We start from the raw sequence: 21,425 nt of genomic DNA on the forward strand, positions 1-21,425 counted from the left end.
TCTTAAGATTGCAGGTGTTAGCCACCGTGCTGGCTGTGGTCCCTTTTTTTTTGAGATGGAGTCTTGCTCTGTCTCCCAGACTGGAGATCTCGGCTCACTGCAACCTCCATCCGCCTCCCAGGTTCAAGCGATTTTCCTGCCTCAGCCTCCTGAGTAGCTGGGACTACAGTCGTGTGCCACCACTCCCGGCTTATTTTTTGTATTTTTAGTAGAGACAGGATTTCGCTGTGTTAGCCAGGATGGTCTCAATCTCCTGACCTTGTGATCTGCCCACCTCAGCCTTCCAAAGTAGTGGGGTTACAGGTGTGAGCCACTGTGCCCGGCTGGCTGTGGCCTTCCAAAGGGAGCATGTCAGGGTTGGGTGCAGTGGCTCATGCCTGTAATCCCAACGCTTTGGGAGGCTGAGGCAGATAGATCACTTGAGGCCAGGAGTTCAAGATCAGCCTGGCCAACATGGCAAAACTTCATCTCAACAAAAAGTACAAAAATTAGCTGTTCATGGCAGCATGTGCCTGTGGTCCCAGCTACTTGGGAGGCTGAGGTAGGAAGATGGCTTGAGCCCAGGAGGTGGAGGATACAGTGAGCAGAGATCATGCCACTGCACTCCAGCCTGGGCAACAGAGCCAGACTCTGCCTCAAAAATAAATAAATAAAAATAGAAAAATTAACCAGGTGTGGTGGCGCATGCCTGTAATCCCAGCTACTTGGCTACTTGGGAGGCTAAGGCAGGAGAATCACTTGAACCCAGGAGGCAGAGGTTACAGTGAGCCAAGACTGCACCACTGTAACGTCACTGCACTCTAGCCTGTGCGACAGAGTGAGACTCTGTCACACACACACAAAAAACAATCTCCACGAGAAAAAAGAGTTTGTCAGCATTACAGATTGATTCCCTTAACGTGGTTTGGAGGGAGATGCCCTCTACTCTTTTTTTTTCTTTTGAAACAGAGTCTTCCTGTGTCACCCAGGCTGGAGTGCAGTGATACGCTCTTGGGTCACTGCAACCTACACCTCCCAGATTCAAGCAATTCTCATGCTTCAGCCTCCTGAGTAGCTGGAATTACAGGTGCCCGCCAGCACGCCCAGCTAATTTTTTTTATTTTAGTAGAGACGGGGTTTCACCATGTTGGCCAGGCTGGTCTCAAACTCCTGACTTCAAGCGATCCGCCAGCTCAGCTTTCCAAAGTGCTGGGATTATAGGCATGAGCCATTGCGCCTGGCCCCCTCTAAGTTTTCAAAGCCAGGGACCTGTTCTAAACTTTGTTTTATATTCTTCTGCCTTTCATCTAGATATGTGTCCTAAAAATGCTAGCTATTACGGTAATCGAGCAGCCACCTTGATGATGCTTGGAAGGTTCCGGGAAGCTCTTGGAGATGCGCAACAGTCAGTGAGGTTGGATGACAGTTTTGTCCGGGTATGTATGTAATGGGACTGTTTGGGGAAGGCTGGGTTGCTGCAGTTGAGTTTCTTTAGCCCAGTGTTTCTCAAACCTGACAATACTGACATTTGGGACCAGATTATTCTTTGTTGTGCGGGACTTTTACTGTGCATTACAGATTGTTGAGCGGCATCTCTGGCTTTTAATCACTAAGTATGAGTAGCACCCTCTCTGCCCAATTGTAACAACCAAAAATGTCTCCTAATATTGCCAAATGTCCCCTGGAGGGCAAATTGCCCAGGTTGAGAACTACTGCTCTAGTCATTTTCATTCTGTGTTTGTTTGTTTGTTTGAGACGGTGTCTTGCTCTGTCTCCCAGGTTGGAGTGCAGTGGCGTGATCTCAATTCACTGTAACCTCTGCCTCCCAGGTACAAGCGATTCTCCTGCCTCAGCCTCCTTAGTAGTTGGGACTACAGGCATATGTCACCACGCCTGGCTAATTTTTGTATTTTTACTAGAGATGGAGGTTCAGCATGTTGGCCAGGCTAGCCTCAAACTCCTGACTTCAAATGATTCACCTGCCTCAGCCTCCCAAAGTGCTAGGATTACAGGCGTGCACCACTGTGCCCAGCCTCTGTGTTGGTTTTGTGTGGGTGTTTGTTGCTGCTGTTGGTTTCTTTCCGCTTGGCCAATCATGCTCCTTCTTCCCTCTTTGTGTTCTTCTAGGGACATCTGCGAGAGGGCAAGTGCCACCTCTCTCTAGGGAATGCCATGGCAGCATGTCGCAGTTTCCAGAGAGCCCTAGAACTGGATCATAAAAATGCTCAGGCCCAGCAAGAGGTACGGGTCTGATCCTGTTTCTATCAAAAGAAGCAGTGTGGTATATGTGGGAGGAGTGGCTACTTGAAAGTCGGTACTGAGGTCTAGTCTCACTTCTGCCATCAGCACACCTGGGTGACTTTAGGCGAATTTCATAGTCTCTTTAAGCCTCAGCTTCCTAATCTGTAAAATGAGTTTTGAATAGGATTGGCAGCTTTTTTTTTTTCATTTAAGTTTACTGCTTAAAGACAGCTTTTAAAAATCTGTGAAAATGGAAGCATTTCTAATGACTGAGGAATAAGCAAATGCTTCCAGGGACCGATTTGAATGGGGTTAAAGAATTTTAGAGCCTGGGAAACATAGTGAGACCCTGTCTCCACAAAAAAAATTTTTTTAATTAGCCAGACCTGGTGCCATGCACCTGTAATCCCATCTACTCAGGAGGCTCAGGTGGGAGGATTGCTTGTGCTCGGGGTCAAGGCTGCAGTGAGCCATGATTGTACCACTGCACTGTAGCCTGGGCAACAGAGCAAGAACCTGTCTCAAAGGAAAAAGGAATCTGAGTAAATTCAAGCCCTGATTAAATTGGTAGCAGCTAAAACATGTTTTAGTTCCATCTCTGTATGTAGTATGTGTTGTTTAATGACAGGCATACATTTTGTTAGGTGATTTCGTCATTGTGCAGACATCATAAAGTATACTTAAACAAACCTAGGTGGCATAGCCTGTTGGACACCTAGGCTATATTGCAGTAGCTACTGGACTACACACCTGTATAGCGTGTTACTGTCCTGAATATTGTAGGCAGTTATAACACAGTGGTAAGTGTTTGTGTATCTAAACAGAAAAGGTACAGTAAAAATAAGGTATTATAATCTTACAGGAGTACTGCCACATATACAGTTCATTGTTGACCAGAGTATATGACTGTATATACAGTTTTCCCTAGATGCATTTCAGTGAGAATCTCAAAACGTATGCTCAATCCCTGGCAATGCATTGCCTTTATTTTATGTATATCAAGCATGATACTTGTGTTTCTACTTGATTCAAACTGAGGATGAAGTTTGGGTCTAGCCTTTCTGTTAAGGAGCCTTGCCTGTATCGTCATCAACTTGATTTGTCAAATGTCTGTGGTTCTGATTTTCTTGAAAGAAAATCTTCTAGGGACATCTGTGAGAGAGCAAGTGCTACCTCTCTCTAGGGAATGCCATGGCAGCCTGTCACAGTTGCCAGAGGTCTCTAGAACTGGATCATAAAAATGCCCAGTCACAACAGAAGGTACGAGTCCGACCCTGTCTCTATCAAAAGAGGCAGAATGGTGTATTTACTTAATTCAAATTCATCAAGGCCTTGTTAATTTTTTGTGGTTATTTAATCTGCAGCGTCATTAAAACTTTCCTGTGTCTGATTTTCCGGTGTAGTTCAAGAATGCTAATGCAGTCATGGAATATGAGAAAATAGCAGAAGCAGATTTTGAGAAGAGAGATTTTCGGAAGGTACAGTACAACCATGAGATAATCTCATCTGCCCTTTGTCACAAAATTCCCATTTGTGTGTTTGTGTGATAATTAAGAGGAGTAGTATGGCACAAAAGACCTAGAATAGTAAATTATCACTTAGGCTTCTGACGTTTCCTCTTTAAAATATATTTTGCTGGCCAGGCATAGTGGCTCATGCCTGTAACCCAACCATTTTGGGAGGCCAAGGCAGATGGATCACTAGGTCAGAAAATCAAGACCATCCTGGCCAACATGGTAAAACCTCATCTCTACTAAAAATACAAAAATTATCTGGACGTGGTGGCACATGCCTGTAATCCCAGCTACTCGGGAGGCTAAGGCAGGAGAATTGCTTGAACCCAGGAGGCAGAGGTTACAGTGAGCTGAGATTGCACCACTGCACTCCAGCCTGGCAACAGAGCGAGAGTACGTCTCAAAAAATAAATAAAGGAAAAGTTTTAAAAAGTTTTTTGTGCTCATGCCTGTAATCCCAGCACTTTGGGAGGCCGAGGCAGGCAGATCACGAGGTCAGAAGATCGAGACTATCCTGGCCAACATAGTGAAACCCCATCTTTAAAAAAAAAAAAAAAAGCCGGGCGCGGTGGCTCAAGCCTGTAATCCCAGCACTTTGGGAGACCGAGGCGGCTGGATCACGAGGTCAAGAGATCGAGACCATCCTGGTCAACGTGGTGAAACTCCGTCTTTACTAATACAAAAAATTAGCTGGGCATGGTGGTGTGTGCCTGTAATCCCAGCTACTCAGGAGGCTGAGGCAGGAGAATTGCCTGAACCCAGGAGGTGGAGGTTGCAGTGAGCCGAGATCGTGCCATTGCACTCCAGCCTGGGTAACAAGAGCGAAACTCCATCTCAAAAAAAAAAAAAAAAAATTTTTTTTTTTTTGCTAAAATACTTATTTTCTTGTGTTTGGCCCTATGATAAAAAGTAAAATGAGTGTGTCACTAGAGTTTGTTTCTGTTGTTGATGTAAAGCAATGGCCTAATAGTGTACTGCTTAATAAAGGAAAAGCCAGTTGGAATTAAATATTAGGTTTAGATAATCTTTTTTTTTTTTTTTTTTTTTGAGGCCTAGTCTTGCTCTGTGGCTCAGGCTGGAGCACAGTGCCTAAGTGCAATTTCCACCTCCCAGGTTCAAGCGATTTCTCCTGCCTCAGCCACCCTGGGATTATGGACACATGCCATGACGCCCTGCTAATTTTTGTGATTTTTGTTTGTTTGTTTGTTTGTTTTTTAGTGGAGACGGGGTTTTACTGTGTTGGCCAGGTTGGTCTCAACTCCTGACCTCAAGTGATCTGCTGGCCTCGGCCTCCCAAAGTGCTGGGATTACAGGTGTGAGCCACTGTGCCTGGCCCTTGATAATCCATTTTTATTTGAATAATGGGAGCTGGACAGTGCCATGCCTATTGCCCAGCTACTTGGGAGGCTGAGGCAATAGGATTGCTTGAGTCCAGGAGTTGTGGACTGTAGTACCCTATGCTGATTGGGTATCCACACTAAGTTTGGCATAAATGTGGTGACCTCCTGGGAGTAGGGAACCACCAGTTGCTTAAAGAGGGGTGAGCTACCCCAGATTGGAAGCAAAGCAAGTCAGAACTCCCATACTGATCAGTAGCAGGATTGTACCTGTGAAAAACCTCTGCATTCCTGCCTGCGCAACATAATGAATCCTTGTCTCTTAAAAAAACAAAAGTGAGGGGCCGGGCGCGGTGGCTCACGCCTGTAATCCCAGCACTTTGGGAGGCTGAGGCAGGTGGATCACGAGGTCAAGAGATCGAGACCATCCTGGTCAACATGGTGAAACCCCATCTCTACTAAAAATACAAAAAATTAGCTGGGCATGGTGGCACGTGCCTGTAATCCCAGCTACTCAGGAGGCTGAGGCAGAAGAATTGCCTGAACCCAGGAGGCGGAGGTTGCGGTGAGCTGAGATTGCCCCATTGCACTCCAGCCTGGGTAACAAGAGCGAAACTCCGTCTCAAAAAAAAAAAAAAAAAAGGGGAAGCTCCTTTTACATTTTTGAATAGTGCGTTTAACCTGTCATCACCTCCTTTTTAGCGTTAGACTGTTCTAAGATGTTAGACTGTGTGGTAGTTCTTGAAAATTTACATGTCAAAGGGGTTCACATCTGAAATGTGGGAAAGGTATAAAAGTTCTAGATATCCTCCTAGACTTCATGGTTCTGCCTTATCTGTATAACTCCTTTCTTCTTTAGATGGTGCTTAGAAATAGTTTCCACTCAAGTTTCAAAAGGGGAGATTAGATAGCCCCCAAAAGGTTAAAAACCTCTGATCAGGAGAGATCTTCTGGATCACTTAAGTTTGTGACTACCATCCAAGGAAGAAAGTTGTCACTTCATTTGTGGGAATTTGCTCAATGCCTATAGCATGTGCTCAGTGAATATTTGATAAGGGGGTACATTAAGAATCATTCTTAACTCTCACACAGATGGTCTTTGATTTGGTAATGTATATATCTGATTAGCTTATGCAGAGTCCCCACAGTAACTTATTAGCATCCCTCTGCTGTCCGTTGGTTTTAATAACCACAGTGTCTTTGTAGTGTAATTCATAAGTTTGTTTTGTTTGGTCTGTGTGTGTTTGGAAAGCAATTCTGCCTACTGTCATGTTTTCTGAGGTTTACATAGGCAAAAGCTTTGTCTTGAGAGGCAGTCTTTCGGGTTTCTTTTCTCTCTTGCCTACTCTGGAGCCAGATCCTGAGTTTGTGACAGAATCCTCTGTTTGTGACATCCCAGCCCCCCCACTGTAGCTCATGGTGATGTCACAAATGAAGAATTATGATCCTGGCAGGGGAAACAGATGAACTTGGAAGAAACAAAAGATCTTCTTTGCCTGCAGCTGTCCCTAGTCATGGGGAGGTGGGGGTTGGGAAGTGAAGCGCTGATGATCCCCACGATTAGCAGAACCAGCTCTGCACAAAACAGGGTCCTTGTGAAGGCAACAGGGTGTGGCTACTGACATTTTGACTGACTTCTTCCTGCCCCCCTCATTACTTTTCCATCTGACGGGGGCAGGATAGTTAGCACACAATTACACCTACATAATGCTTAAGTTTACAAATTGTCCTTAGAACTTTCAGGACATGCTGGGTGTGGTGGCTCACCCCCATGATTCCAACACTTTGGGAGGCCAAGGTGGGAGGATCACCTGAGGTCAGGAGTTTGAGACTAGTCTGACCAACATGGAGAAACCCCGCCTCTACTAAAAATGCAAAAAATTAGCCGGGCGTGGTGGCGCATGCCTGTAATCCCAGCTACTCGGGAGGTGGAGGCAGGAGAATTGCTTGAACCTGGGAGGCGGAGGTTTTGGTGAACTGAGATCCACCATTACACTCCAGCCTGGGCAACAAGAGCAAAACTCCATTGAAAAACAAAAGAGGCCAGGCGCAGTGGCTCATGCCTGTAATCCCAGCACTTTGTGAAGCCGAGGTGGGCAAATCACCTGAGGTTGGGAGTTTCAAGACCAGCCTGACCAACATGGAGAAACCCTGTGTCTACTAAAAATACAAAATTAGCTGGGCGTGATGGCGCATGCCTGTAATCACAGCTACTTGGAAGGCTGAGGCAGGAGAATTGCTTGAACCCGGGAGGTGGAGGTTGTGGTGAGCCCAGATCACACTATTGCACTCCATCCTGGGCAAAAAGAGCGGAAACTTTGTCTCAAAAAAAAAAAAAAAAAAAAAAAAACTTTCAGGACAGTAACCTGTGCCACTGAAGGAGAGGCATTCCTGTCCCTGCTATGTGACACTGCAGAAAGTCTTCTCAGTGGAACAGCTGGTAGTGTTTACCAGCTTGCTCATATTTTAAATTTCAGTTTTGGAATAGGTGCTATTCATGGTTCAAAAACTAGAAAGTATGGCCAGGTGTGGTGGCTCATGCTTATAATCCCAGCACTTTGGGAGGCCAAGGCGGGAGGATTGCTTGAGGCCAGGAGTTCAAGACCAGCCTGGGCAACATAGCGAGACCCTGTCTCTACAGATAATTTTAAAAATTAGCTGAGTGTGGTGACGTGTGCCTGCAGTCCCAACTACTCGTGAGTCTGAGGCAGGAGAATCACTGGAGCTTGGGAAGTCAAAGCTGCAGTGAGCCATGATTGCACCACTGTACTCCAGCCTAGGCAGCAGAGCAAGACCTCATCTCAAAAACAAAAACAAACAAAAGCTGGAAAGTATGAAAAATACTCAGTGATGAGTGTGCCCTCAAACTTGTCCTCTCTCTGCCCAGTTCTCACTCCCCTAAACTAACCACTGTTCTTATGTCTTATATTTTCTTCCTTAGTTTTGTTGTACATATATAGAATAAAGATCCTTGATTTTCTTCCTTTATTTGCCATGAAAAGTAGTATGCTTTATGCAGTTCTGCAACTTTAAAAAAAAAAAAATAACTGAATAGGCCAGGCGCAGTGGCTCACGCCTGTAATCCCAGCACTTTGGGAGGCCAAGGCAAGTGGATCACGAGGTCAAGAGATTGAGACCCTCCTGGCCAACATGGTGAAACCTGGTCTCTACTGAAAATACAAAAATTAACTGGGCGTGGTGGCGTGCACCTATAGTCCCAGCTACTCAGGAGGCTGAGGCATGAGAATCGCTCGAACCCGGGAGGTGCAGATTGCAGTGAACCAAGATCGCACCACTGTACTCCAGGCTGGCAACAGAGTGAGACTCCACCTAAACAAAATAACTGAGTAGATCTTGGATGTCTTTCCATATTAGTACCTGAAGAGCTTCTTCATTCTATTTTGGAATTACGTAGTATTCCATTATGTGGATGTCTACATTATCTAACCAGTCCCCTGTTGATGGAATTTGAATTTTTCTACTTGTAAGTTTTCAGACTTTATCTCTTCCTGATCCCCGTGGCCAGATTCTTAGAGGGAATGGGTGTCCCTTAACTCCAGGTTTCTTCTTTGGTTCATTTATTCTTGGAGTGAATGTGATTCAGCAAGACTCTCCCAGGAATAAACAGTAGCTAAACCAAAAATGAAAGCTCAGAGGACAAACTAGTAAAAAGAGAAAAACAGAATATATGGAGATGCTTTATGAGGCTGAAAGAATAGATTAATCCCCACCTGGTTGTGTGTGTGAGAGCGCCTTGGCTTATGGTTTGTATAGTAGCATGATGGGGACAGTAATCTGATGTAGCCTATTTAAAGCCATTTAAAATGAAATATTTTATTGGTATGTTTCTCTACTAAAAACAATAGGTGGAAGAAAAAAAAACAATAGGTGGAAGAGGGGCCACCACAGTATTCAGTGTGATGTGAGGCTTACATAGTCAGCAATGATTCTGCACCAGGTTGTTATTTTTGCTATTTCTTGTCTTGCTTAACAGGCTAAGCATGATGAATTGTGCAAAGTAGCAAATAACAGTGTTCCTGAGAAGAATGTGAGTTTTGATGACAGTCACTATGGATATGATTCACTGTGGAGGCAGTTTAGCATGGTTATGAGGTTATAGGCTCTGGAAACTCGGTGTCTAAGATCAAATCCTGTTTCTACCACTAGCTTTGACAACGTGGAACCTTAGTTCCTTAGTTTTCTCGTCAATAAAATAAAAGTTATAATATTGCCTATTTCGTAAGATTGTTGTGAGGATTAAATGGTTTCATATATGAAAGTATGCAGTAAATGTTCACTGTCCTCATTATCATCTGGAATCATTGCTCTCATTTCAGTGCTTTTGTCTCATGAATTGGTTATGCGTTTAAATTTTGATAGTACTTAACAGTGGACCCAGAGACTTCTTTGAGCTTTGAGTCTATTACCTGTGACTAAACTAAAGTGAATATGTTTCTGGAGTCCAGGATGAAGAGCTTTATTGTTTTCTTCTTCCCCACAGGTTGTTTTCTGCATGGACCGTGCCCTAGAATTTGCCCCTGCCTGCCATCGCTTCAAAATCCTCAAGGCAGAATGTTTAGCAATGCTGGGTCGTTATCCAGAAGCACAGTCTGTGGCTAGGTATGCAGTTAGGCCAGTTGGGCATTAAAAAGCCAGATACCGGCTGGGCGTGGTGCATGCCTGTAATCCCAGCACTTTAGGAGGCCGAGGCGGGCGGATCACCTGAGGTCGGGAGTTTGAGACAAGCCGGACCAATGTGGAAAAACCCTGTCTCTACTAAAAATACAAAATTAGCGGGCCATGGTGGCACATGCCTGTAATCCCAGCTACTTGAGAGGCTGAGGCAGGAGAATTGCTTGAACCCGGGAGGTGGAGGTTCCAGTGAGCCAAGGTCATGCCATTGCACTCCAGCCTGGGCAACAAGAGCAAAACTCCGTCTCAGGAAAAATAAATAAATAAATAAAATGCCAGATACCATTGGACTGATGCTGTCAGGCAGCTTCACCATGGGATATGGTCCCCAGAGTAGGCCAGCTAAGCCTGATCAGGCATTGGGACTTAAAGATTAGGCCAGCTTTGAAAACCCTCAGGGCATATATACAGGAGTATAGTAGTATGACAGGTACTTGAGCTATATATGAAAGAACAGCTGTATATGAAACTCATGTAACAGATTGTGTTATGTGAGTTTTTTTGTGGTTTTGTTTGTTTAAGATGGTCCTTTTCTTCTACTCCACTGGTTGGCAAACTTTCTGCAAAGGGCCAGATTTTAGCCTTTGCAGGACACAGGGTCTCTTTGGCAACTAACGTAGCTCTGCCATTGCCGTGCAAAGGCTGCCTGTCCTAGATAATAGATGAACCAATCGGTGTGGCTGTTTCAAAAGAGTTTTATTTACAAAAACCAGTGGCAGAAAGGGTTTGGCCCTGTGGGCTGTAGTTTGCCAAACCCTGTCCAGTCTAAGAAGGATTGTAAGACACAGATGTGTATTAAAGATAATTATAGTTGTTTTATTTGGGGAAGGTTTGGGAACAGTTCTTGGGAATCTGTCTACCTTTGGATACTTTGAACACTAGACACATGGTCAAGGAAAAAAAAACTGGCCACAGTAGATAGTAATGGTGGAGACATTCTAAAGCACAGCTCATTGTGCCCTTTTCTCACTATTGCAGTGACATTCTACGAATGGATTCCACCAATGCAGATGCTCTGTATGTACGAGGTCTTTGCCTTTATTATGAAGATTGTATCGAGAAGGCAGTTCAGTTTTTTATACAGGCTCTCAGGATGGCCCCTGACCATGAGAAGGCCTGCATTGCCTGCAGAGTAAGTTCTAGTCACCAGACCTGACTGGGAAAGAAAGCTTCCCTTTGAGACCTTTAAGATGGTTACAGTGGAAGGTTTTAGAATCACAGGGAATGTGATAGCTTTTCCTCCTTCTTTGCAAGAATGCTTGGTCTTCATTAGAAATGGTTTCCAGACTACTTTTACTTACCTAAAGGTAAATGTGATCGTGTAGAGCCAGATGCCTTTAATATCTGAGTTTTTTTTTTTTTCCTTTTATCCCCCCTCAGTGAAAATAGATAGTAATACCTGCCCTGGGAAGTAGAGGCAGACCCAGTAACATATGTCTCATTGGTATTTTTTGTAACTCTTAGTTTCTCCTGTCCACTCTGTAGGAAGCACAAATGAGCAACAGATAGCCCAGGTTGGGGGTTGGCCGGGCCCTGTGATGCTAAACTACTGGAAGCAGCGAACTTTAAAATAGACTCTGGCCTCTCTGTGCAGTGGTCTGAGGCTTTGTGGATATGCACTGATCCTCTTCTTGCATTTTTCTGTAGAATGCCAAAGCACTTAAAGCAAAGAAAGAAGATGGAAATAAAGCATTTAAGGAAGGAAATTACAAACTAGCATATGAACTGTACACAGAAGCCCTGGGGATAGACCCCAACAATATAAAAACAAATGCTAAACTCTACTGTAATCGGGGTACGGTTAATTCCAAGGTAAGCGCTTGATCTGGATCTTGGGGCCTATAAAGAGATATTTTTAAGGGACATCAAAGGGTCTTGGGAAATCTGCCCAATGAGGGTAAGCAAGATGAAAGAGGATAAGTTATGACGGTTAATAGCTTGTTAGGAACTCCCTTCCAAGAGGCAAGCTTTTATCATCTCTGTGGAATTTGGGGGCAGTTGGACAATTTGCAAGGATATTCTCACCTGTTCTGTAAGGTCCCTTTCCTCCAGTAAGAGAATGGCTAGGGGCTGTGGGATAATTTTAAGCAGCTACTGTTGCTTTTTTTTTTTTCTTACGCAAGTGATCATTTTTTTTAGGAGTGATTTGGAGGAAGAGTAGAGGCAAGCTTGTTTTTCTCCAGTGTAACTGATGGTCACCATGCATGACTGACAATGGCCTGAGTGCTTTTGTGGCCCTACACAACATAAGAAAAAGTAGACTCCTTGCCCTTGCAGAGTTCTGTTAGTTAAAAATCAGAGTAATTTCTGATCCCTCTAATTGGCCTCTGGAAAAAAGGTTGGCAGGAACCAGCCTTACTATTTCCATGTTTTCATTGGGCACTTAACATGGAATGATAGAGCTAGTTTATCCTTGAAGAGAAGTGTGCCTGGCTTGCATCATATACAAGAGAAACCAATTTTGAAGTTGCGGTCCGTAGTCCTAGTGACAAAGAACTAGAACTTCATGTGACATTTAGGAGGCCAGCATGACTGATCCTCTTAGAGTTTTGAAGCCATGCTCACAGCTTCTGGGCTCCCTCAGTCACCAAGAAGTGAAGTATGATTGCTCTCTCTCTCCTGAAGCTTAGGAAACTAGATGATGCAATAGAAGACTGCACAAATGCAGTGAAGCTTGATGACACTTACATAAAAGCCTACTTGAGAAGAGCTCAGTGGTAAGTGTCTCTGGTGGGTGGGGGGAAGAGGGAGTTGCCGCTGACCTCAGGGGAATTGCCTTGTGGATGACGAAGCAGACCCAGAGATGTTGTGAGGTCATTTGGTCCTTCCCCCTGCCTCTAGGTGGGATTGTTCCAGCCCTAGACTATCTTTATAGACCTCCAGCGGAGGAGATTGCACAAGCTCCCTCAGTCTCCCATGCCTGTGTCTAACGCCCCTCACGGTCAGTAAGTTTCCTCTGATGCCTGACCCAAATTCCTTTTGTTAAAAGTTTAAATCCATTTCCTTTGGAGATTTTATTTTGTGTTGTACACTTATGCTCTAACTTGGCACAGTGCTTGACACATAGGTGCTCACTGAATAAATGTTTTGTTGAATGAATGTATGGTGCTTGGAAGAGAAAATATCTCTTAGAGATAGTTGAGAGTTGTACTTTATCCTGTTTCTTCTGGGTGAGGGAAGACAATCTTACAGTTGGAAGAGATGTAATCTGGCTCAGCTTCCCAGGATAAAGGAACCTCCTTTGAAATACCCTGGATGGCTACTGTCTGCTTGAGTGTTTTCAGTAGAGGGCACTCTCTATGTCTGACGAGGTGATTATGAGCCAGGATGTGACTACTTCTCATGCTCAGATTTGCCCCAGAGTCAGGGTATTCCCCGGCATAGTTGCTCCTCTTACTCTTAGACTCGACAGGTGATTTTCTCTAGAAAGGAACAGAGCTAGGAGAAACCTCTCTCAGAAATCCATCTCTTCTGATTTCAGATTATTCTCTAGGCAGAGAAGAACTTCCCGTCTTTAAAGTTCTTAAAGAAGACATATTTGTTGTATACGAATCCTCCAGCACCTGCTCCACTCCTTATTATCAAATGTCATATCCAAAGAACAGGTGCTGTCACTGATGCCTGATGAGCCAGTAGTTTAAGCTTCCTTGTCTCATCAGTGGTACAGAATATCTCATGGACTACCTCCCACTTAGTTTTCTCAAAATTATCTCATTTAAAATAGGAAAACTGCTGCTATGTGTGATGCTTTTTTTAAAAGTGAATTTCTAAGTTGATGACTGAGTCTGTCCAACAGAAACATACATGGAATTATATTATAGCTTCTGTGAGACCAACTGTCAGTCCACACCCAGCCTGTCAGTCATTCAATCTTTGCAAGCCACTGTCACACAGAAGCAGAAGCTTTGGAAGACAAAAGACCACCCTGTAACTCAGCCAAAGACTGACTTTTAACAGACCCAAAATGCTATATACATGAAGGTGTTTGCTGCAGTTTTATCTGTAACAGCAAAAACAAAAACAAAAACAAAAACTGGAGGACGGAGAATCACCTGCATGTCCAGTGGGAAGGGAGTGGCTAGATACTTGATACTGTATCAACTTAATGGAATGCTCTGTATAAGGAATGCCAGGGGATGGGAAGAGAACAGAAAAATAGTTTTGTTTTGTTTTTTGGGATTGAGTCTCGCTATGTTGCCCAGGCTGGAGTGCAGTGGTGCCATCTTGGCTCACTGCAACCTCCACCTCCTGGGTTCAAGCGATTTTCCTGCTTCAGCTTCCCAAGTAGCTGGGATTACAGGCATGTGCCACCATGCCCAACTAATTTTTGTATTTTTAGTGGAGACAGAGTTTCATCTTGTTGGCCAGGCTGGTCGCAAACTCCTGACTGCAAGTGATCTGCCTGTCTTGGCCTCTCAAAGTGCTGGAATTACAGGCAGGCATGAGCCACCACACCAGGCCTTTTTTTTTTTTTTTTTAAAGCAACCTCCAGCTAACATCATAGAAAATTCTTGATTTGCTCGGAGGCTAATTGGATGGAGGATTATTTTCTTCTTCGTTTATGTACAAGAAACAGAAATAAGGAATTGCTTTGATCAGACAACTTCTTATCTTTGTGGTAGAAAGAACAGAACTGCCCTTCTTGGAGTGGCTCTGCCTCTGAGATCACTACAGGGGAGACAGCATGCCTTGTTCAGCTGGCTGAGTATTTGGCAGCAATCTCCTGAAGCAGCTGGAATTGACAAGAAGTACTGAAGATTAGCTCAGGCCAAACCCTTACCAGAGGCCTGACCACTGCTGCAGTTTGCCTCAGTGTACCCCTAAAGTTGGGGAGATGCCACTCCCCGCCCCCCGCATCTTTGCTACACATGCCATCATGAGCTAGAGTTCACCCTTTCTCCCTAAAGCCTTATTTACTTTCCTACTTCAGCTTTAAAACGAAATTTAAATATGAGGATATCCCTGAATTTTAAAAAATGCAGATTAGTACAGCTTGTTTAATACATTACATATGGACCTAAAGAAAGTTCATCAGGGTTAATCATTTGTCACATCATTTTATACCCAGCGCTATCAGCTATCAATTTTCCTTTTTTCTTTTTTTTAATTCAGAATTCAGCTCTATCACCCAGGCTAGCGTGCAGTATCAAAGTATCAATTTTCTCTTCAAATTATATTACATTTTGTTCTGTAAATTGATTCTGAACTCCTACTATAACTTTTATGTCCTGTGTTTGCAGAGCATTGGGTTTTTTTTAAAGTCATAAATCAAAACGTTGCCAGAAAATCAAAGATTCCAAAGATGTTGGGCTTCTCTTCTGCCAGCCATATTTCTTGTGCGTTTGATGTTTGTGATTTCACAAACATCACAGATGCCCACCAGCTTGGAGGCCAGGGCAGGAGAGTGGTACCACAGCACTGTCCTGCCCTAGCCTCCGTTTTTATTTCATTTTGTGAAAATGGGCTTGTGGGGTAGCAATGTGAGAAACTGAATCTCTGTTGTGCAGCACTTCCCATTCCACAGCTGACAGTGGTTATCTCTGGAACTCCTATCACGGTCTTTAATTGGTAGGCCAGCCTTGGTGCCACTTGCTTCTGTGGAAGAGACACTTAAAAGATCTGGCAGTCAGCCTGTCAAGCTCGATTCCTCCCATCTTGGGCCAGGGGCCTCTCCTTTCCTTTTGTGCTACCAAAATAGAAGCAAACCTGTGTTTAGAGTTTCCTTTTCTGTCTCATTTACCTGCATCTCTCATTGATTGGTCTTAGTGACAGGATTTGCCAGCAGCCGCCACATTGAACTTGATCCTTTTAGTGGCTCACTAATCCCACTTCTACTCTGGATTGTAGCTAGCCCTGCATGTTGATGGCACTATAGGTTTCAAAACTCTTTCATATCCATTTGTTCACTTGATAATTTTTCTCTTGTGTGTTTCATCCCCAAGTAATCAAGTAGGTCCCTTCACATTGCCCGTTTTTTTTTTTTAGACGGAGATTTTGCTCTTGTTGCCCCAGCTGGAGTGCAGTGGTACAATCTTGGCTTACCACAACTTCCACCTCCTGGGTTCAAGTGATTCTTCTGCCTCAGCCTCCCGAGTAGCTGGGATTACAGGCATGTGCCGCCACACCTGGCTAATTTTGTATTTTTAGTAGAGATGGGGTTTTTCTATGTTGGTGAGGCTGGTCTTGAACTCCTGAGCCTAGGTGATCCATCCGCCTCAGCCTCCCAAAGTCCTGGGATTACAGGTGTGAGCCACTGCGCCCAGCCCACATTGCCTTTTCTGAGGCAGTCCAGTACCTCTTAGGTGGCTCTGTGTCAGAAGGAACTTTTTTCTCTTGATTACTTTCCGCTCAGAGCTGAACATCACTTTAATGTTTGGGTGCAAGTGCCATGCGGCCTCTTTTTACTTTATTGAGGAATTGATAGCTAATTTTCTCTCACTGCTAGATTAAGGGCTCCTGTTTCAGAAGCATCTTAGCAAAAGTGTGTGTCTCTTGCTTGAGCCATGCCTCTTGCCCTAGAGTGATACTGAGAACCATTGCTATTCATGTCTGAGTGCTGTATTGCCTTGTATTTCCTTCTCAGTTACATGGACACAGAACAGTATGAAGAAGCAGTACGAGACTATGAAAAAGTATATCAGACGGAGAAAACAAAAGGTAAGTTTGAAAGCATTTGCTTTTCAGGGAATTGTGTGGACTTTCTTTGTAAGCCCTAAATCTGTACACAAGGTAGTTTGATTCAGGGATCAGGGATGTACCTAGAACGTATCTGATTACCAGCCGGAAAGAAGTGAACAGAGGCCGGGCATGGTTAACAAGGCTTCTAACTCCCAGCTAGCTGGGCTGAGACCTGGTGAGGAGAAAACCAGAGTCAGATTTGTCCACTGATGCCAGATGTCTTCCTCTAGAACACAAACAGCTCCTAAAAAATGCACAGCTGGAACTGAAGAAGAGTAAGAGGAAAGATTACTACAAGATTCTGGGGGTGGACAAGAATGCCTCTGAGGACGAGATCAAGAAAGCTTATCGGAAACGGGCCTTGATGCACCATCCAGGTAGAGTAGGTGGGAGGAGGAGCTCAATGGGAATAACCCGCGGGGCAGGCCAACTGCCAGACTCAGTCCAGAGGGGATGCCTTGGAGAGGTTCTTCAGCTGAGAATAAGGTGTTGCAGACTTGTGGACCCTCCAAATTTGGGGAAATGCCAAATTCCAAAATCAGACATAAAGTGGTTTTTCTCTTAAACTTTGTTTTCTTGAATCTCTGACTTCCTCTGAGTTGTTATTTTACTCCCAACTTTAGATCGGCATAGTGGAGCCAGTGCTGAGGTTCAGAAGGAGGAGGAGAAGAAGTTCAAGGAAGTTGGAGAAGCCTTTACCATCCTCTCTGATCCCAAGAAAAAAACTCGCTATGACAGTGGACAGGACCTGGATGAGGAGGGCATGAATATGGGTGGTGAGTTGGCCGGGGCAACCTGGGGTGAATTTGACAGCTGTGGAATGTTAGAATGTTTTCCAAAGATGCTTCAGAGGGAGAGTCTGTTTGGGCCAAATCTGATCCCTGGTGCAAACAATAACAGACGTGGAGTCAAATTAATGCAGTCAAGTGTGGCAGGTTCACAGTGTGCAGTGAGCTCTGAGGAGGTGAGCACTAGCAAGGGAAGGCCTGGAAGTGCAGAAAAGCATAGCCCTGTGGCTCACGCCTGTAACCCCAGCACTTTGGAAGGCTGAGGCAGGTGGATCACCTGAGGTCAGGAGTTTGAGACCAGCCTGGCCAACATGGTGAAACCCCGTCTCTCCTAAAATACAAAAATTAGCTAGGCGTGATGGCGGGTGCCTGTAATCCCAGCTACTTGGGAGGCTGAGGCAGGAGAATCACTTGAACCCAGGAGTTAGAGGTTGCAGTGAGCCGAGATTGCACCACTGTACAACAGAGTGAGACTTTGTCTCCAAAAAAAAAAAAAAAGAAAGAAAAATAGAAAAATGAGCTGGGTATGGTGGCACACACCTACAATCCCAGCTACTTGAACCCAGGAGGTGGAGGTTGCAGTGAGATCACCACTGCACTCCAGCCTGGGCAACAGAGCAAGATTCCGTCTCAAAAAAAAAAAAAAAATGCAAACCAAAGCATGGCCCCTTTGGGGATGTGCAGGGGGCTCTGTCTAGGAAGATAAAGAATAGGGTGCTAGAGGCAGGTGGTGGTGGAAGGTGGCAGGTAGCTGGATCAGAGCTGACAGGCCATCAGGGCTGTATGTGATAGGGAATATGGGCATTTTCCTATTATCTGGAAGTTCTTTTTTACCCACTGCAAACTGTATGCTGATACTTATCTGTCATATATTCCTATAAACACTTACAGATTTTAATTTCTCAAAAAGACTTGGCATGATATAAAGCACAGCTGTTGTCAGTATTGTTGCTCACTTTGGGCTCTCAAGAGATAAGAGACCCTGAGCTGTGAACAGTTCGCAGACCACCATCTCTAATGCTAACCCTTAAACTTCCACTAAGAAAATCTATTGGAAGTTTTTTTTTTCGAACTGAGTCTTGCTCTTTTGCCCAGTCTGGGCGCAGTGGCATGATCTTGGCTCACTGTAACCTCCACCTCCTGGGTTCAAGCAATTCTCCTGCCTCAGCCTCCCGAGTAGCTGGGATTACAGGCACCCCCACCACACCTGTCTAATTTTTGTTTTTAGTAGAGATGGGATTTCACCATGTTGGCCAGGCTGGTCTCGAACTCCTGACCTCAAGTGATCCACCCGCTTTAGCCTCCCAAAGTGCTGGGATGACAGGTGTGAGCCACCGCGCCCAGCTGGAATTTAAAATAAGAATGATGGTACTATATAGATAATGCTGAGTCAGTAGACCTAGGTTCACCATAATAAACATGTTCCTCTGCCCAGCAGTTAAAAAGAGCTGTAAGCAGTTTTAAGTAGTGAAGAGTTTTAAGTAGGGGCACTGTGGACCAGATTTTGGCTCTGGAAATATATTTATGATAGAGGTGAGGAGGGGGTTTGGAGGGAGTAAGGAGGATGGAGATGGAAGGAAGACACCAAAGGTAGGAAAGGATTGGAGGACAGTCAGGAGATAGTGGGAGATTCAGCAGGAGTTGGTTGCTGCTTAGATGTGCTGGGGAAAGTGACTTAGGCATAGCTGACTCTTGGGGTCATTCACTGAGCAGGGCAGCCCAGGAGGATTCACAGATGCCAGCAGAAAAACTCTGGACACGAGGTGGCTGTGGGATCACCTGGTGGAGATCAGTCCTTCTGTGCAGCTTGGGAAGTCACTCAGGGATGGGGCCACCGGACGTGCTGTGGCCTCACAGAGAGCACACAGAGCGAGTCAGGCAGGAGTTGGATTTTCCAGGTCTGCTGCTTTCTGCCTGTGATCTTGGGCAAGTTACTTAAACCACCTACATATGTTTTGTTGAATATAATTGGGAATGATACTTACCCTGACAAATTGTTACTAAGATTAAGTAGTATAATGTATGCAAAGTACCCAGCACAATGACTAGCACCTAGTAGGTGTTTTTGCTGTTGTTGTTGTTGTTACTGAGATAGGATCTCACTCTGTCACCCAGGCTGGGGTGCAGTGATGTGATCATAGCTTACTGCAGCCTTGAACTCCTGGGTTCAAGCGATCCTCTCACCTCAGACTCCCAAAGTGCCAGGATTCTAGGTGTGAGCCACCACGCCCAGCTAATAAACCATAGCTTTTTTTTTTTTTTTTTAAGCAGAGTCTACAGTGTAAAAGACATGGACTCAAATACAGTAAATCCTAGATCTTGTTCTTTTATTTTTGGTAACATTTTAAGTGATACATTTTATCCTTTTTAGTAGCCACTCCAGCATTACAGGGAGGCAGAGTATGGGGAGAGTTGTGTAAGTGCAAATGGCATTCCCATTGTTGAGAAAACAGCCCAGCGAAGCAAGCCGAAGCAGAGAAAGCTTTTCTTTGGGGCAGCATTTGGAAGGGGAAGGGAACACGTCCTGGGAGTGGGATCACATAGCATGTTTTGTGCAGGACGGGGCGGGTTTGCTCATGTGCATTCTGAAGTGTTGGGAAAGGAGGGGAGTGAGACTATCTGGGACAGCTTTGGAGATCTGTTCTCAGTGTCATGAGTTCTCTTCAGACCTTTCTAATCTTTTCACCTTTTCTTCCCTTCCATGTTACTTGCCCTGCTGTACAGATTTTGATGCAAACAATATCTTCAAGGCATTCTTCGGCGGTCCTGGGGGCTTTAGCTTTGAAGGTAGGTAGGCCTGCTGTTCTGGGGAGTTCCAAGATCACAAACCAGCACGCTCATTGCCACTTAGGCAGCTCAGAGGGGCCCATGAGTGGAGGCGGCTGAATTCTCATCTAGCAGGGCATCTATCCACTCAGCTGTTGCTAAGGATGAAGACAGGAAGGTTCCCAGGACCTTGAGACCTTTAGCCACTGCATCTCTGCAGGACCAGGGAGGCTTCTCTGCAAGAGCAAAGGTGTTCAGAAGCTACCCATGTATCCTGTGGTCATGGGCTCCCTTTTGCACCCAAAAACAGCCTAGGCTGTTTGATACCCATAAAGTTTCTCTCTCTCTTTGAGTTTGAAGCAGCCCTTGAAGACTTTTCCATAATCAGAGCAAAGTGATCTTCCCTAGAAAATCCACAGCCGACTAACCAGCCCTTCTTTTCCCTTTCAGCATCTGGTCCAGGGAATTTCTTTTTTCAGTTTGGCTAATGAAGGGCAACCACCCAGAACCCAGAAAATGCAGATTTGCTCAGTTTAATCTTGAATGTGGAAACAGTTCACCTCCTCCCTTCATCGCGTCTCCGTGTCCTTAGAGCAGTTTCGTTTTCTCAGTTGGATGCCCTGTGTCTCTGTGAGTGGGTGAAGCAAAGGGAACCAATGCTGAAGACTGCGGGCAGGGGAGGGAGGCGGGGGGTGGACAGGGAGGCAGCTTGTGAATTTTTGTTTTACTGTTTAACTTTATTAAAAAAGGAAAAAAAAGAAGAGAATAAAATGTTTTGGCCCTTTCTGGCCCTTTGCTGTGGCAGCTGCTTTGTGTCACTCCAGAGTCTGAGAGCCAGAGCTGAGCCCCACCTGGACTTGGGGTGCAGCAAGCTGCTGCATGAGGGCTGTGGACCCTGAGCCTGGTGGCAAGTGGTGCTGCTCTGCCTCTCGCAGACCTGTCCAGCGTGTGAGTGCTGGGCAGGCCCTGGCTATGCCCCTGGGCCCAGCCTGACATCAGCCATGAAGTAAGTTGAGAAAGCATGCTTGCTTGACAGTGGGGGCCCCAGAAGTCACTAGAAGCCATGTGCATCCAAAGCTCACCCAGGAGCTCAGGTGGGTACTGACCTAGACAGGGCAGTTTAACTTAGAAAGGCTCTTAGTTCTTGTTGCAGTGTTGGTTTGAGGGAGATGGTAGACAAAAATAACCCTGCCTCCTGACCCCCAGACCCTTTTGAAGTGGGACAGGTGGCTCCAGAGCTCTGGTCTGGCCAATCAGCTATTTTTAGCAAAAGTCCCTAGCCTTCTCCACTCCCCCTCTGCATGCAGGAGACACTCTGCTCACAGATGCAGTGGCATGCGCCATGCTGTCCTGTCAAGCGTGGTGTTCAAGGTGAGTAGCCTTCTCGGGAGCTCTAGGCAGACACTTGAAGCTCTAGCCGAACCTCTAGC

At 45.2% G+C, this 21,425-nt stretch overlaps 1 protein-coding gene across 3 annotated transcripts in view; it reads left to right on the forward strand.

Moving 5' to 3' along the window:
- The window catches only part of DNAJC7 (DnaJ heat shock protein family (Hsp40) member C7), a 38,462-nt gene extending 17,663 nt beyond the window's left edge, over positions 1–20,799 (forward strand). For all 3 annotated transcript variants that reach the window (XM_012444073.3, XM_012444074.3, XM_064369358.1), the window contains 12 exons: positions 1,291–1,415; positions 2,107–2,220; positions 3,624–3,698; positions 9,573–9,691; positions 10,742–10,895; positions 11,411–11,575; positions 12,389–12,480; positions 16,347–16,420; positions 16,672–16,818; positions 17,065–17,217; positions 19,954–20,016; positions 20,446–20,799. In XM_012444073.3, coding sequence (XP_012299496.1) covers positions 1,291–1,415; positions 2,107–2,220; positions 3,624–3,698; positions 9,573–9,691; positions 10,742–10,895; positions 11,411–11,575; positions 12,389–12,480; positions 16,347–16,420; positions 16,672–16,818; positions 17,065–17,217; positions 19,954–20,016; positions 20,446–20,483 — 1,319 coding nt within the window. In that variant the 3' untranslated portion in view covers positions 20,484–20,799. The remainder of the gene's footprint in view (positions 1–1,290; positions 1,416–2,106; positions 2,221–3,623; positions 3,699–9,572; positions 9,692–10,741; positions 10,896–11,410; positions 11,576–12,388; positions 12,481–16,346; positions 16,421–16,671; positions 16,819–17,064; positions 17,218–19,953; positions 20,017–20,445) is intronic.
- Positions 20,800–21,425: the final 626 nt, after the last annotated feature.

The sequence above is a fragment of the Aotus nancymaae genome, unplaced genomic scaffold (genome assembly GCF_030222135.1).
Source record: "Aotus nancymaae isolate 86718 unplaced genomic scaffold, 86718_ANA_hifiasm-v0.15.2.pri h1tg000089l, whole genome shotgun sequence".
NCBI classification, from domain to species: domain Eukaryota; kingdom Metazoa; phylum Chordata; class Mammalia; order Primates; family Aotidae; genus Aotus; species Aotus nancymaae.